This window comes from Octopus bimaculoides, chromosome 3 (assembly GCF_046866305.1).
Source record: "Octopus bimaculoides isolate indiv1 chromosome 3, ASM4686630v1, whole genome shotgun sequence".
In the NCBI taxonomy this organism is placed as follows: Eukaryota; Metazoa; Mollusca; class Cephalopoda; order Octopoda; family Octopodidae; genus Octopus; species Octopus bimaculoides.
This window is the reverse complement of record NC_142930.1, coordinates 141,344,338-141,360,850: the sequence shown is the minus strand read 5'-3', so window position 1 is coordinate 141,360,850 and position 16,513 is coordinate 141,344,338. Positions and strand designations below refer to the sequence as shown.

The 16,513-nt window shown below is 34.9% G+C and overlaps 1 protein-coding gene and 1 long non-coding RNA gene across 7 annotated transcripts in view; one reads left to right on the top strand and one right to left on the bottom strand.

Annotated features, from left to right (window-relative positions):
* The window catches only part of LOC106876727 (uncharacterized), a 1,066,253-nt gene that overhangs the window by 37,649 nt on the left and 1,012,091 nt on the right, over positions 1-16,513 (bottom strand). For all 6 annotated transcript variants that reach the window (XM_052966107.2, XM_052966109.2, XM_052966108.2 and 3 more), the window contains one exon: positions 10,563-11,282. In XM_052966107.2, coding sequence (XP_052822067.1) covers positions 10,563-11,282 — 720 coding nt within the window. The remainder of the gene's footprint in view (positions 1-10,562; positions 11,283-16,513) is intronic.
* LOC128247403 (uncharacterized) overlaps positions 1-16,513 on the top strand; it is a 167,947-nt gene that overhangs the window by 111,030 nt on the left and 40,404 nt on the right. The gene's annotated exons all lie outside the window — the stretch shown is intronic.

The following is a 16,513-nucleotide window of genomic DNA, read 5'->3' as shown; positions in this document are numbered from 1 at the left end:
CTCTCCTATCAAAGACGACGTATAAGTGTTCAGCTTTGGCTGAATGCCCTGCACAAATGATTTGTTTATAGAAATCAAATGTATGTGCCACACATTAATCCACTCCTTCCATCAAATCGATGCTGTATGAACAGGTGCACAGTGTACCATGCGTCAGGTGTCGAAGTGATCCCAGAGCAATGTGAGATAGTGTTTTGCTCAAGAACACAGTACACCATTCGGTCTAAGAATTGAAATCATGATCACAAAATCATGAGTGTAACACTCTAACCACTGAGCCATGCACCCTCACTATATATATATGTATATGTTTATATGCGTTTTGCTCCATTTATTATTATTATTCATATCTACTCAAAATGCATCACTTTAACTTGGTATTGCTACCTATAAAACGGGTGTGATATCCTGTTTTTTTTTGTGTGTGATTTTTGCTACCCATGGTAACTATTAACATATTTACATTGTCAAGGTTTTTTTAAACCGAGATAATATTAATATATAGATGAATTAATATATATATATATATATATTACATAGAAATGTCAAGACAAAAGAAAAACATGATACACACACTCAAACACACACGTTGGGCATCTAACAGTTTCCATCTACCAATTCATTCACAAAGCATTGATCAGCTTGTGGCCATGGTAGAAAACAGCTGCCAACAGTGCCATAAAGTAGGGATAAAACTTAAACCCTTAGAATTCAGATTACTCTGTCAAATGTTATGTTGTTTTGAATTAATCACGTTTTAAGAAGAAAACTGTGTATAAGAGGCATCAGATGTTGTGTGCAAGAGAGAAGACTGTTCTGGCTTAGTCATGTGATGCGTATGCATGAAAACAACTGTGTAAAGAAGTGCTGAGCTCTAATTGTGGAGGTACCTGTGAAAGGGGTTGACTGAGGAAGACGTGGAACAAAGTGGTGAGAAAGGGTCTTCGGCTGCTGGGCCCCACTGAAGAAATGCCAAGGGAGTGTGAGATAGTGATTTGTTGTACTTGATAAGATACATCAAGCTAAGTAAAATCGCTGTCTCCCACATATACAGGTCTGTCCATTCTGGTGCCACTTAAAAGCACTCATGCAAGTGCTGCACAAATGCTCCTTTGCCGGTGCCACTCAAAAAGTACCCGTGCTGGAGTGGCATTAAAGCACCTGTGTCAATACTGCATAAATGCACCCATGCCAGTGGCACATAAAAGCACCCAGCACACACTGCTAAGTCGTTGGCATTAGGAAGGGCATCCAGCCATAGAAACCACCACAGCTCCAGGCTAGCCAGCTTCATGTCAAACCGTCCAATCCATGCTAGCATGGACAACAGATGTTAAACAATCATGATGATGATGATGTTTTAGCTTGTAGCTTCAAGATTTTGGATAATGTGGTTGTTCATTTTTAAAATGGCATTGTATGATAGGTATGAGAGGCTGGATTTGGCCAGTTTGAACATAAAACAGGAAGACTATATAGGCCAGATATGCCCAGTTTAAAAGCTAAACTGCTAAACTACATGGTTGTGAAGAAAATGTGTAATTCACATGGCTATGGCAATATAAATACATCTAAGGTGGTGAGCTGGCAGAATCATTAGCACACCGGGCGAAATGCTTAGCGATATTTCATCTGTCTTTACGCTCTGAGTTCAAATTCTGCAGAGGTCGACTTTGCCTTTCATCCTTTTGGGGTTAATTAAATAAGTACCAGTTATGCACTGGGGTTGATATAATCGACATAATCTATTTGTCTGTCCTTGTTTGTCCCCTCTGTGTGTAGCCCCTTGTGGGCAGAAAAGAAATAAGAAATGCTAGCATGCCAGGCAAAATGCTTAGCAGTATTTCGTCTGTCTTTATGTTCTGAGTTCAAATTCCGCCAAGGTCGACTTTACCTTTCATCCTTCGGGGTCAATAAATAAAGCACCAGTTGCATACTGGGGTCGATCTAATTGACTGGCCCCTTCCCCTAAAATTTCAAGCCTTGTACCTCGAGTAGAAAAGAATATAAATTCATCTGTCAGATTCCTACAAAGAAAATATAATCTCCCTTTAGCTCTTGATTTCTTCTCTATCATTTCTGAGAGTTAATTAACTGTTATAAATTATTTGTCATGGAAACATACCAGCATATTATGAATATTGTGGCTATTTCAAGATGCATAAAATAAAACAAAGATCAAATATACCATTTGATATCATTTTCTCACATCTTATTACTACTTTATTAACTATAATTTTAATTCTTGCCAACCATATATAAAGGCAATCATTTCTCACAATGATTTAAGATGAAGATTAGTTCAGTATGCAACAAATCTTAGATTTGGTAATGACTTCTTAATATTTGCAAGGATCATGTGACACTGAATTGATTTCATTTGAATGGCATATTTTTATAACAGATTTCATAATCAGAATAGAGGTATTTCATTTCATTTCATTTCATTCTATTCTCTGGAATATTTATGTTAGATGCATAGTGGTAATAAAATTTATGAAACTCAGCTCTGTCAAGCCAACATCAATTAATGGTGTAATAATTTACAAAGCTAAACCCTGAAATGCTTTATGACAAACTGCTTTGCTATAATTTCAAAGAAGATTTATTATCAACAGAAATAAATTAGAAAATTAAATTAAAATAGATACAGCAAGAACAGGCATGGACGTGTGTTTTAAGTTCACTTTACAACCATGTAGCTTCAAGTTCAAACTCACCATGTAGTAGTTTCGGTACGTGACTCCCACTACAGGCCCAGGGCAAAATGATGAAACATGAATAAATTTGATAGCTGGAAATTGTAGGAAACTCATCCTATATCATCGTCATCATTAATGTTCACTTTTTCATTCTCACATGGATCAGAGGATACTTGTTGAGGTAAATTCTTAAATTTCTTATGGTCAGATGCCCTTTCTGTTACCAGCCCTCTCCTGTTTCCAAGCAAGGTAGTACTTTTTTGAAGGCCAGACATGTTTTCACAGAAGACTGGAAACAGAGTAAGCCACTTATTTGGTGGGGACGTTTGTTTAGAACTATATAATAGGTTTCTTTTTTCTTTCAGTTGTTGTCTCTGAACTCCGCTCCTGAGGCTTTGGCCCACCAAAGTCTATAGTAATAAGTTCTTGTCCCTGGTACTATCCAGTAGGACTGAAACTGAAACCCAGAAGATGGGAAGTGAATTTCTTGACCTTACAGCAATGTGTGTGTGTGTGTGTGTGTGTGTGTGTGTGTGTGTGTGTGTGTGTGTGTGTGTGTGTGTGAAAATGAGTCTGTCTATGTATTCCACACACTTGCCACATGAACAATGCAGTACTAATATTGGCATTCCTTGTTAACATTATGTCTAAACAAATTGTGCTCTCAAAAACCTGAGGAATGTAACAATTCCTTGTTTGAAAACCAGGTAAGGATTGGAAACAGGAAGAGCATCCAGCTGTAAAATGCTGCCTCACATAACTCTCCATTCAAACTCATATCAGCATGATGAATTGGACTTCAAACTAATAAAAGTTAAAATGAAAGAAACTCCAGTAGTTAAAAGTAATGTATGATCTAACAATTGTTCTTCTATGTGGTAGCCTGACATGCTAGAAATAGCAGCCAAATTTGCCTCAAATCCTACCCTTCAATTCAAAAGGAATTTAGAACATGGTGATATAGTACTGCATGCACTATTCCTGAAAACAATTTGTAAAGTCTTTATTCAATGCTCTGCTCAATAATCGATGAAGGATACCAGTACTGTTCTATATTTTAGAGATGAGGAATTATTTACATTAGACGGATATGTGTCCTCATCTTGTTTGTTGTTACCACAATGTTTCAGCTGATTTACTTTCCAGCCTTCATCAGTTGTTCTGGTGGAACCTATGCTTAGTGTGTGTTATTAATACATCCAGGAATGCTAGCTGATTGTCATTTTCCTTTACCATTGGGAACTAAATGGATGGCTTTATTGAGTTCACATGATCTAGCAGTACTTAGACATCTTCCTGTTGGGGCCAGAGTATAAAGGTGTCATCAGTGTATTGAAGCCATAGTGTTGGCTTTAGTAGTATTGATCCTAAAGCCAAATTCTCAAAAGTATAACCTGTATATATTGGCTATTATTGGTGATAATGGCAAACCCATAGCTAAACCCTCTACTGTCGATATATATATCAGTGTTTATGCTGAAGTAGGTAGTTTCTCCACAGATAGTCAACGTTTCCATCGAGTTTCCTATACTAGTGTGAGCTTTTAGAGAGGTGTCCATCACTTGTTTTTCTTGAATCACAATCAAAAATGGAAATGCTGATACCATTGCCGCCTGACTGGCTCTCATGCTGGTGGCATGCAATAAGCACCATTCATGCATGGGTCATTGCCAGTGTCACCTGACTGGCTCCTCGTGCCAGTGGTACATAAAAAGCACCATCTGAACATGGTTGATGCTTCGTGTTATATATCATAAACAACCCATGCTAGCATGGAAAGCGGACGTTAAACGATGATGATGATTATGATGATTACATGTGCAAATAGGATATCATATAATATTAAATAAGGTGGTGGTATATCCAGAAAGCGGTCTTTTAATAAAAACTTAGGATTTTCAATGACTCTTTTAAAGTATCTTTTATTCACAGTGTCCAAAGATGTCATATGCACACACATACACACACTATATCTGTGTATACTTGAATATACATAAATATATGTGAATGTGTATGTATGTATACATATATACATATACATATGTGTGTGTGTGTGTGTGTGTATGCATATTATATATATAAATATATATATATATATATATATATATATATATACATACACACACCATAATTTTATAACAAAGAGTATGAAGAATTTCATAGCCATATGAGGAAAGAAAATTTCAAAGCATTCTTTCCTAGTTTGCAGAATAATTCAAATTGATATTTTGTTCCCTGGAATATTTTAAGAGTTGACAATATCTGTAACTCTCTCTTGGGAATTCAATTTTATTTTATAATTTGTAGCTTCAAAACAATTCCTGATAAAAGTGGATACAAGAAAAGATGCATTCAGTATGTGTTAGTAAGGAATGCCAAACAATATTTTTACCAAAAGTCATTAACTTAAGTAAATATTTCACACGTATGTGTCAAGAAGATAGAGATTATATCAGGAGCAAAGATGTGGGCAGATATGCTTTCAGTTACAATTAATATATATATATATATATATATATATATATATATATATATATATAGAAATGTCCCGTTGGGAGTCTGTTGAAATAGAAATATGAATGAGGTAAAAAGAGATTGCTACCAGAGAAACCAACACGGATGGTAAAGTAATTTCAAAAACAGAATAGTAGAAATGAAATCACTTTACTAACTATATGCATGTGATTTTAAGCAAGCATATTCAGGTACACTACCAGCATTCTTATATGTTTGGTTCCAAAGTCTAAACAGATTATTTTGCCAGACCATTGATGATCACATGATAATTCATTAACATTTTTCTAACTTATTAGTTATACATAAATTATTGATTATATCACAGAGCTTACATATCAAAACATCATGGTCCATTCTTTTTCAATAGTTCTAATTTATGTTGGATCAATGTGGATTGAGATTTCCATTTAATACAACCATTAATGCTCACAGTTCTCTTAATATTAGTAATCATAGCTGAGGGTAAGTCTAATAAGCAGAGGATCTCTCAGATTTAAGTATTAGCTTTAACGTGTGCTGTTTAAAAAGTGCATCTAAACACATAGTGCACACAATACTACCTGTGAACAGGTGGCTACAAGAATTTCAAATTCTCCCTCATTAATTATCCAGATTAAATGAGGTGCTAGACCTTCAGTTGCCAGAAAAAACGTGGTGTACCTGTATGATGTCCCCATTCGTTTGGTTTGACCATGTATTTGCAAATGTAAGCACATGCTTCGGCAAATTCTCTTTTTCTCCTTTTGTGGGAGACTGGTAGTTGCCCTTGCATGAAAGTTTCTCCTCTCCATGTTACTGATGCACTGTTATCTATAATAATAAACACAAAATTCTGTCTGTTTGTCTGGGACCCATGTATCTCGGTTTACATTTGCTCTACCAGGTTGATTTGTTTGACCAAACTCTTCACAGTGGTGCCCCAGCATTGCCACAATCCAATGACTGAAGCAAGTGAAACATAAATAGATAGATAACAAAGTTTCCTTGATAGGGAGGCTGATGTTTTTGAGAAAAATTCAATCAGCAGATAGCTTTTATTTACATTATCAATTCACTTTAAGTTAAGGAAAAGATAGATAGAGAGAGAGAGAGAGAGAGAGAGAGAGAGAGAGAGGAAGGAGTTGTTTGTGACCCACAGTTACTCTCTTCCCATTATCTATGTCAATCTATGATGCAACATGTAAGTGAAGATGAAGCTAAGCAGTGATATAGAACAAGTAGAGTGAATTAGATGTGCAACATGAAATGAAGCAACAGGATATCGAAATCTCTTAAGTATTTATGAAAAATGTAACTGCTTAGAGTGTTATGTAATACAAATGAATGATGCATGCTGGTAAAAAGTGTGACATAATAGATAGTAATGAGCATATAAGTTAAAATTAAGTAATTAAATTCTATAGAATGTAAAATCAGAAATTACAGAAGAAAATAGAATTTACAGATGTGGTGATGTAGAAATAAATGCATGAAAAATATGTCAATTCCTTGTGCAAAACAGAATGTAAGTTGAAAAACCGATAAGACAGAGGATTATATATATATAATCTATATATATTTATGCAGTCCCATCTCTTTCTGTCTCTCTCTCCAAACATGACATGCACACAATTGCACACATTCCTACAAAATTTGTACACGTTTTTACAAAAAAAAAACATAGATGGATTAACATACTTATATATAAGCATATATTTATTATAAACCTACTCTAGAAATGCATAAATTTATAGACATGTACATGTGTGGTTGCATTTGAATCAATTTTCTAATGATTTACAATTTTGTTCATGCTTGCATGGATTAAATGAGAATGGATGCAAATAGGCAGAAATAAAAGAGAGATCCAACAGCCATTTCTGTTCTATTCTGGCATGGATTGTATAGAATTTCAGTATAGAATTTTATCATATATTATCAATACTGCATTCTAATTTCTGACATCCCTACTTTTCCCATGCCATGAGCGTTTCATACCAGCTGATGTCAACTATTTACATTACATTCTATGAGTTTGTCTCACTTCTTCCATGCTAAGATTATCTTCCATTATCAGCTAATATCAACCATCCATGTTACATTCCAAGCTCTGACCTACTCATAGCTTCCCATACCATGATAACCTTCCACTGTTAGTTGAAGTCATCCAGTCACGCTATATTCTTATATCAGAGCAACCACCCTATTTTGCATATACTAACTAGCAGTGCAAGCTCAATTAAGTAGTCAGAAATTTACATGGTTTCGGCTTCAACCCTTCTGTGTGGAATCCTGGGAAAGTGTCTTCTGCTATATCTCCAAGCCAACCAAAGTGTTCTGTGAGTGATTTGGTAGATGGAAACTGTAAGAAGTCTAGTGTGTGTGTGTGTAGGCTAACTGCATCAAGTAGTAAGAGGCACCAAAGATCCCTTAGGGTGGTTGCTCTGATATAAGAATATAGCGTGACTGGATGACTTCAACTATACAAACGCATTGTAATTATTCTATTAGGAATGTTAACCAAAAACAATTACAAAGAATATGGAGACTGGTACATCTTCAATCTTTTCTTTTAATTTTAACAGTTAATTGTACTGCTTAACTGGCCAAAACGACCAACGTGTTTCTGCAGCACAGAGAATGTGCAGTTGCATATGCAGCCTGCAATATTCTATGATGCACCTTTATTCAGGTTCTTTCCACAAGTGTTAAACGTGTCTTTGTGTATGTGTTATGTTCTCCTTGTCTTAACATTATGTAGTAGCTGTAAATGGGTGCAAGCAAATTGACCCCAGGACTTATTCTTTGTAAGCCTAGTACTTATTCTATCGGTCTCTTTTGCCGAACTGCTAAGTTACGGGGATGTAAACACACCAGCATCGGTTGTCAAGCGATGTTGGGGGGACAAACACAGATACACAAACATATACACACACATACAAACATACATATACATATACATATATACGACGGGCTTCTTTCAGTTTCCATTTACCAAATCCACTCACAAGGCTTTGGTTGGCCCAAGGTTATAGTAGAAGACACTTGCCCAAGGTGCCACACAGTGGGAATGAACCCGGAACCATGTGGTTGGTAAGCAAGCTACTTACCACACAGCCATTCAGTCCGTTTTATTGCACTTCTTCCAAGCTTGTCATTTATTTACCACACTTTTTCTCCACCATGCAACTAATTACTGAGCAATGGCCCTCTACCAACCACAGAGCAGATCAGTGGCTGGTAGCATGTCGTCTTTCATGAACATCCAGAGGCCCTACATGTTACAGCATTCTATATCCTCCTTTTTGTGTAAATTATTCTCAAATAGCACCAAGTGAAAGTTAAATCTTACAAAAGAATATTCCAGCCTTCTCATATTCTCTGGTTTCTACACATAATCTTTCTTTCTTTCTTCTTCTTCTTTTGAATTTTTTAAGCTGAATCCATTAATTTTCAGTTCATATTCAGAATGTAACCCTTAATAGATATGGTGCTTTCAATCACTCTCTTTCCTATTCAGGACACAGTGCTCACTTGAGTGGTGAATTACCAATGTGCAGGATAAGTATTTTTTTTTTGTAAGTGATATTGCAAGGGATTAGTTAATTTGCATTATTCAATCCCAGAATCCTCTCTCTCTTTCTCTTCAATTCCTGCATTGTGACCATAGGCCTGTTGCAAACAAGCCTATCCATCATGACATTTCCTAATTTGGTTATTTCAGTACCTTGGGTCCCTTTAGAAGAGTGCACTCTGTTGCAAGCATTCAGAACAAGTCTCCAGTTTGAGGATACCTAATAAGTCTCATTCTGAGGATGCATAACAAACTTCAGAAGCCCTGTAAAGGGTCATGAACACTGCTTGAACACTGTTTGCTCTCTTAACTAAAAGATTTTAAAAAAACCTGTCCACTGCTATGATCATTATGCAGAGAAATATATTTGATTTGCAAAACAAGCAAGCTGTTCTTTTTTAATTCTCATCAGAAATTTATATAAATTTTGCAAGAAATGCTTTTAAAATTGCTCATAAAAATTTCAACAGTTTATGAAGCAAAAATTGGCAATAAGTAGTTTTTTATAGGTTTTCTTGCAAAGTGTATATAAACTTTTAATGTTATAAATGATATTAAAGAGGATGTAACTAACTGACTGGTAACATTATTGTAATGCATTTAGATACTTGCCATAGACCAGCAGTTTGATTCATATCTAAGCATAACATTTTTCCTTTATTTTTGTCTGTTTACATACAATCTCTTCATAAAATATGCTATCTGAAGTAAAAAAAAAAAATCTATAATGTGAAGTTTATACAGGAATTTACTGAAAGCTTTATGTTAGTATTGTCCAAGGACTAAATTTAGTGAATTGATAGAAATTCATAGTTTAAAAGTCTTTTATAAGGTATAGGTATAATGATATAACGATGAGATAGCAAGCAGAATATATTTATAAATTTGTAGCTAAATGAGAATTTGTTTGTTACCTGAAGTCAGGTAACAGACAATCTATTGTAGTTGCATAAATAATTTCTCTTTTTGTGAGGCACCTAAATATTGTTATTAGTCAATAAATATCATAAAGACTCAACAAATAATTACACAGAAGAATGTGATATGGTACAGTAATTAGAAAGTACTAAGTAACAAGTACCTTTGTTGTATGGTTGATGTGTGTGAGCACATGATTGTGTAGTTAAGTTTACTTTGCAACTATATGACTTCAGGTTCAGTCCCACAGTGCAGCACCCAATGCATCATGTGCTATAGCTTTGGGCCAACTAATGTCTTGTGAGTAAGTTTGGTAGATTAAAACTATACAAAATTTATTGCTTATATGTATATATACACGCATGTGCAATAGTGAATGTGGAGGGGGGAAGTTTTTGTGAGTATGTTTACAATCTGGGATTAGCAAGAAAATCTCTGAGCTCTGGTCAATGATGTTTAACATTTTGTTGTCAATAAATCCTTGTTTCCCAACTTTGAAAAAACAAGAATGGAAACTTCTTTACTTAAAAAGCAGGTAAGGGTTAGTGACAGAAAGTGTGTCCAGCTGTAAAACAATGCCTCAATAATATTTGCTTAATTCATGCTAACATGGAAAGACATAAAAATGAATGAATGAACAAATGAATGTTTATATTTATATGAAATGAAAAACTGCTTCTTCAAATAACCATGAAAGAGTGAAAATATGTCTTGTAATATATTTTGTGTGCATGTATGTTTGTATGCAAGAATTGTTGTCTGAATGAAAAATACAAAATTTTTAAAAAATGAAAGAGAAGAAAACAAAAATAGTGTATAATAAAGGTGATAATTGAAAATAATGAATAGCAAAAAAGAAACTTGATTCTTACGGAATTTAAATGACTGTGGTTTTGGGCCTTGCTGACTGCTCAGTGATGTGTCCCAACTGTCAGAATCACTATTTTTATGGTTATCATGTCGTGACTGGGCAATAATTATAGAGTCTCTCACAGATAGCAATGGTTTCTTTTCACTTTCACCTCCTCCTCCACCACCACCTCCTCCTCCTCCCCCAGACCCAGTGCTATCAGTATCTGATAAAGCACATTCTTCATCCTCTTCAGTACCTTTCGTTGACTTCTCATTGCTGCGTTTACTTTTCACAACTTGTAAAACCTCATCTTCGCTGGTGTGGGGCAAGACTGTGCTAGTTCCCAATTTACGCTGTCTTAGACGTCTTGCATGGCTGCTTAGCGGGCTTGGGACATATCGCCTGAACAACTGGTGCTCTGAGCCCACAGGTGAAGTAGATATCTGATGCGTTTGATTTTCAACTGATAACATATCCGTTGACATCTCTAAGCTGTGGTCATCAGATGCAGAGAGTAACTTGCTATAGACAAAGTCATTTGAAGTGAATGAATCATTCAAGTCCTCCTCTTCATCATCTTCAGTATTATCTTGCTTCTTCTCAGAACTAATAGTGTCATCACTAATATCCTTTTGCATATCTGATATTGTGTCATCTGACACCTCTGTTTTGCCATTACACTTATTTGCAAAAGTGTTTGATGCAGATAAATCAGTGCAATGCAACGAACCCTCAATGTCTGAAAAATAAACAAAAGAAAAAAAAAAACAAGAAATATAATTTTAAAATGTGAAAGATTTTGAAAGTTCCATTAATTTATGCAAAAAGGATGCAAAATTCACAGATTATTTTTCAATTATCGGAAAAGATTGATGAGCCTTAAATTCATATCTGTTCACTAATATCCAACAAGTGTTTTAATAATTAATTGAACAAAGTCATTTACCAATTTTCTGATTCATTATTTTAAATTTTTCTATAACTGCATATGGCAATGTTTCTAGATAGTTAGATTGTTATAAATTCGCTACTTGAACCAAATACAAGCGACAACTCTAAAATTAATTCCGCCAATTTGAATATTAATATTTATCAAATAGCACTATAACTAATTTAAAATAAAGTCACACTTTACTTTCAATATAGCAGAAAACAAAAATTAGAGTGAAAAGAAGAGTATAGGCGTAGGAGTGGTTGTGTGGTAAGTAGCTTGCTTACGAACCACATGGTTCTGGGTTCAGTCCCACTGCATGTCACCTTGGGCAAGTGTCTTCTACTATAGCCTCGGGCCGACCAAAGCCTTGTGAGTGGATTTGGTAGACGGAAACTGAAAGAAGCCCATCATATATATATGTGTATATATATATATATATATATATATATATGTCTGTGTTTGTCCCCTCAACATCGCTTGACAACCGATGCTGGTGTGTTTACGTCCCCGTAACTTAGCAGTTCGGCAAAAGAGACCGATAGAATAAGTACTAGGCTTACAGAGAATAAGTCCTGGGGTCGATTTGCTCGACTAAAGGCATTGCTCCAGCATGGCCGCAGTCAAATGACTCAAACAAGTAAAAGAGAGTAAAGAGTATATCTTATAAGAAGAAAACGGGGTTGAAAGAAAGATATTAAAAGAGCTATGATAGTTAGAGAGGTTGTCCTTTTGAAATAGAACTAAATAACTTTTATATTTATGACTTAGAGATCTTTATACTTGTTTCATTCATTGAACTGTGGTCAGACTGGGGCACTACCTTTACAACAAAACCTGCATCAACACTGGTGCCAAACTGTATCAGCACAAATCAGCTGCTTTTCTCTTGAATAAACCTCAATGCCATGAAGCAGGAAGACTTGCATGCATCGGAAACAGCCAGTCCCCAAAATAATCTTGCTGGGACCTGCACATATTTATGTATAAGCTCTATGGTCAATTTTAGCCAACAGTGGCCCTCTAAATATATATTATCCTAATGAATTGTATTCGTGTTATTTTCATTGTGAAATAAAGAAATAATTACTGCAATTATTAAAGTGTTTGGCTGTATGGAAATCGAGTTGGTGGGTGGTAGAATCAGTAAGGCATTGGAGATGATGCTTTGCTGTATTTTAGTTGCATTCTTTTATTTTCTGCAGTCAAGTTTACTTTCTATCCTTCTAGGTTTGATATGGTCAAGTATTCACATCAACATCAATTGAATCAACTTTACCCCTATCCTCAAATTTCGGTTTTTGCACCATGGTATGTTATTTAATTCATTCCTAAAAGAATAAAGGCAAAATTGACCTAGGAGGGATTGTTTGAATTCAGAACACAAAGCACTGGAATATTTTGCGGTCATTGTTCTGGCTCTTTGCATTTTCAATTTCAATGCCACTATCATCATCATGGCTGTGAATTAGCAGAATCATTAGAGCATTAAATGAAATGTCTTGCAGTATTTGTTCTGACTCATGTTCTGTGTTCAAATCCTGCCAAAGTCAACTTTGATTTTCATCCTCTTAGATCCAATAAAATGTTGTCAACTACTGGAGTCAATATAATCAAACAAATCCTTTCTCTCAAATTTGTTGGCCTTGTGCCTAAATCAGAAACCACTATTATTATTATTATTATTATTATTATTATTATTGTTGTTGTTGTTGTTGTTGTCAAGAACCAAACGCTGATGTGAAGAGAAGATTGGTATATTATCATTATTAGCATTATTATTATTAAAAATATATAAATGCGCCTTTTTTAAAGCCTGGCCCAGTTTCCCAGTTTCTATGGCGTATGTGTTCCCCAGCTGGATGGGACGCCAGTCCATCACAGCATTACTCATTTTTTCCAGCTGAGTGAACTGGAGCAACGTGAAATGAAGTGATTTGCTCAGGAACACAACGCGTCGCCCAGTCCAGGAATTGAAACCACAATCTTACGATCATGATGCTGACACCCTAACCAATAAGCCACGCCCCTCCACATTATTATTATTATTGTAATGAGTTATTCTGAATTAAATGTTGATAGAAAAGGAAGACTGGTACATATATAAACAACAAAAATTGTTAAGAGGCATAATTATAACAAAGTGTGATAGGGTAAATGCAAAAATATTGCCAAAAGACAGATAATGATGAGAATTTTGATAAGACTGGTAGACAACAAAGGAAAATTCAAATAATGAAGGGAGGTAAATATAAATTAATCATAAAATATTATGTTAGAGAAAATTCAAACAGCAAGCCTGGAGTATAATTTTAATTAAATTCTATAATCCAGAAGGATTTTCATTTAGTATAAAATGAATATTTGTTCATGAAATTTGGAAACAGGAAAAAAATTTTAAAAGACCTAAGAACTAAGGTTTTTGTTTTCTAGAAATTATTCAATATGTTCTAATATTTTCTCATCATTTGTTCATTTTAGCAGATTAACGTCTATTTATTATTTATTATATTTTTGTAGAACTTTGTTTCCCAACCACATAGTTTTAGGTTCAGTGCTAAATGCTATTTTGGATATTTGTCTTCTATAGTTCCAGACCCAAAAATACCCTGTGAATGAATGGATTAGGTATGTAACTATGGGGAAGCCTGTCATATATATATATATATATATATTATAATATAATATAATATAGGGTATCTAAGAGACACCACCACGCTGAAAATAGCAGTCAAATCTTGACTCTAAACCACAATAAATGTTCATATAGCACAAAGAGCAAAGACAAAGACAAAATAAACTAGCAAAAATTACTAGATAATTCCAGATTCCGGATTCTGGCTTTGCATAAGGAATGCTTTTATTGTGGTTTAGAGTCAAGATTTGACTGCTATTTTCAGCATGGTGGTATCTCTTAGATACCCTATATTATAGTTTTAAATAATTGTTATCTTTGATGGTTTTTATTCCCATGCTAGCCACTTGATAAAATCGATGTTTTATATATCGATCTTATCCTACGTTATGTTTTTCTCCTTATTTCTTTCTATGTTCCTTTCTGTTGAAGAGCGTAGCTCAAAACGTTAACGATTTTCTCTATTCCCAAGCGTTAAACTAATACATCCTTTTGCTGTTTACACCACCTGTCCTCGTCTGTTGTTGTTTTTTTTCGTAAATTCTCCCATATATATATATATATATATATATATATATATATATATATATATATAGGTTAAAGTAGTAAGGAAAGCAAACTATTATGCTTTGCCTAATTGTTTGTTTTCCTTACGACTTTAACCTACACCAACTGATTCAAAGGGAAGCCACCTCTAGCCGTTTTGAACAAAACAATCACATGACCACTTCAACTTCCATTCAAACTGGAATTTTGGTGGCATACCTACTTGAGCACTCAGAACGCGTACCTATTAGTTTGTGTCATCCTGATGAAAACTCATTATATCCTCTCTGTGTGTGTGTGTGTGTGTGTGTGTGTGTGTGTGTGTGTGTGTGTGTGTGTGTCTTTGTCTCCTTGTCTCAGCATAGCAGGATATTTGTAATTAAGTGTCACCAGCACACAAGTAGAGTCTTTCATTTCCAGTCTTCTGTAAAAACATGCCTAGCCATGGGAAAACATTATCTTGCTTGGATAAAGGAGGGGGCTGATGACAGGAAAGGTCATCAGCTGAGAACGTCTTACTCAGTTGAACTTTATCAACCTCAAAAAGGATGAAAGGTGAAGTCGACCTCAGTGAGATGTGAACTCTGAGCATAAAGAGCTAGAATAAATACTTTAAAGCTATAACAATTCTCCAAATCCACCACTTTGTCTTAAATATCTTCTCATAGGCAAAATGGGCATATATTACTATCATCTTCCTCAGGTTGATAAAATAAGCAGCCGTCAACAGAATAAGGACAGACTTGATGTCACCAACTATACCTTAGAGTACAGTATTTTGGCATGACCACAGTCCATTGACTGATCTCAGTATAAGAATTAAAGAATAACATTCATATTAGCTCAGCTTTCTACAGGGTGTCCACAAAGTCTGGGTACATGGGGATTAACACATACTTTAAGAAATGATTATTTCTTATATTTAATTGTTTATGTTATGATTTTATTTACTCCATGTACTCACATGGGGATTAACACATACTTTAAGAAATTATTATTTCTTATATTTAATTGTTTGTTATGATTTTATTTACTCCATGTACCCAGACCTTGTGGACACCCTGTAGAAGCCCACAAAAATATCCACTCTACTTCTAGAAACAATTTTTATAACCTTTTAGATTTCAATATATCTACCACTTATGAATATGCTTATAAAATAATAAAAAAATAAAAACAATAGAATACTTCTGACTCTCAGGAGCATATTTTCATGTTCAGAATTGTCAAAGTATGGAATAAACTACCCACATCAGTTGTTTGCTCTTGAGACATTGCATCCTTCAAAAATTTCCATGTTTCTCAAAATTTGCCCATACTACTCTTGATGTGTTTATGCACCCACTTTATGGCTCTTTCTTACAGTTCACTTTTCTGTCTTGTTTTATTCAATTTAGTGCACATGCACTTCAAGCTTTTATGTTCGCTATTTTTTACTTGAATTATTGCCATTTTCTACCCCCGCTCTTCTACCTTTTCCAATGAATGGATTTATGAATGAATGTTTGGTAACTGCATTTATTTCCACCACACAACACTTATTATTGCAAACATGTTTTAACTAACCTAAACTATACACACACACAAATACATTCATATATATATATGTCTCGAGTTGTAGCTGTAATTCAAAGGGGCCAGCCTTGTCATATTGTGTGTGAGGCTGAATCTCCCTGAGAACTACGTTGATGTTATGCATGTCTGTGGAGTACTCAGCCATTTGTGAGTTAATTTTATCCTCATGTGGTAATGAAAAGTGAAACTGACAGCCAATATTTGCTGTGTCTATGTATCTATGAACTTTTCTTTGGATTTATGTATCTACTGTCTCTCTCACTTCCTGTGTGCCCCTCTTCTC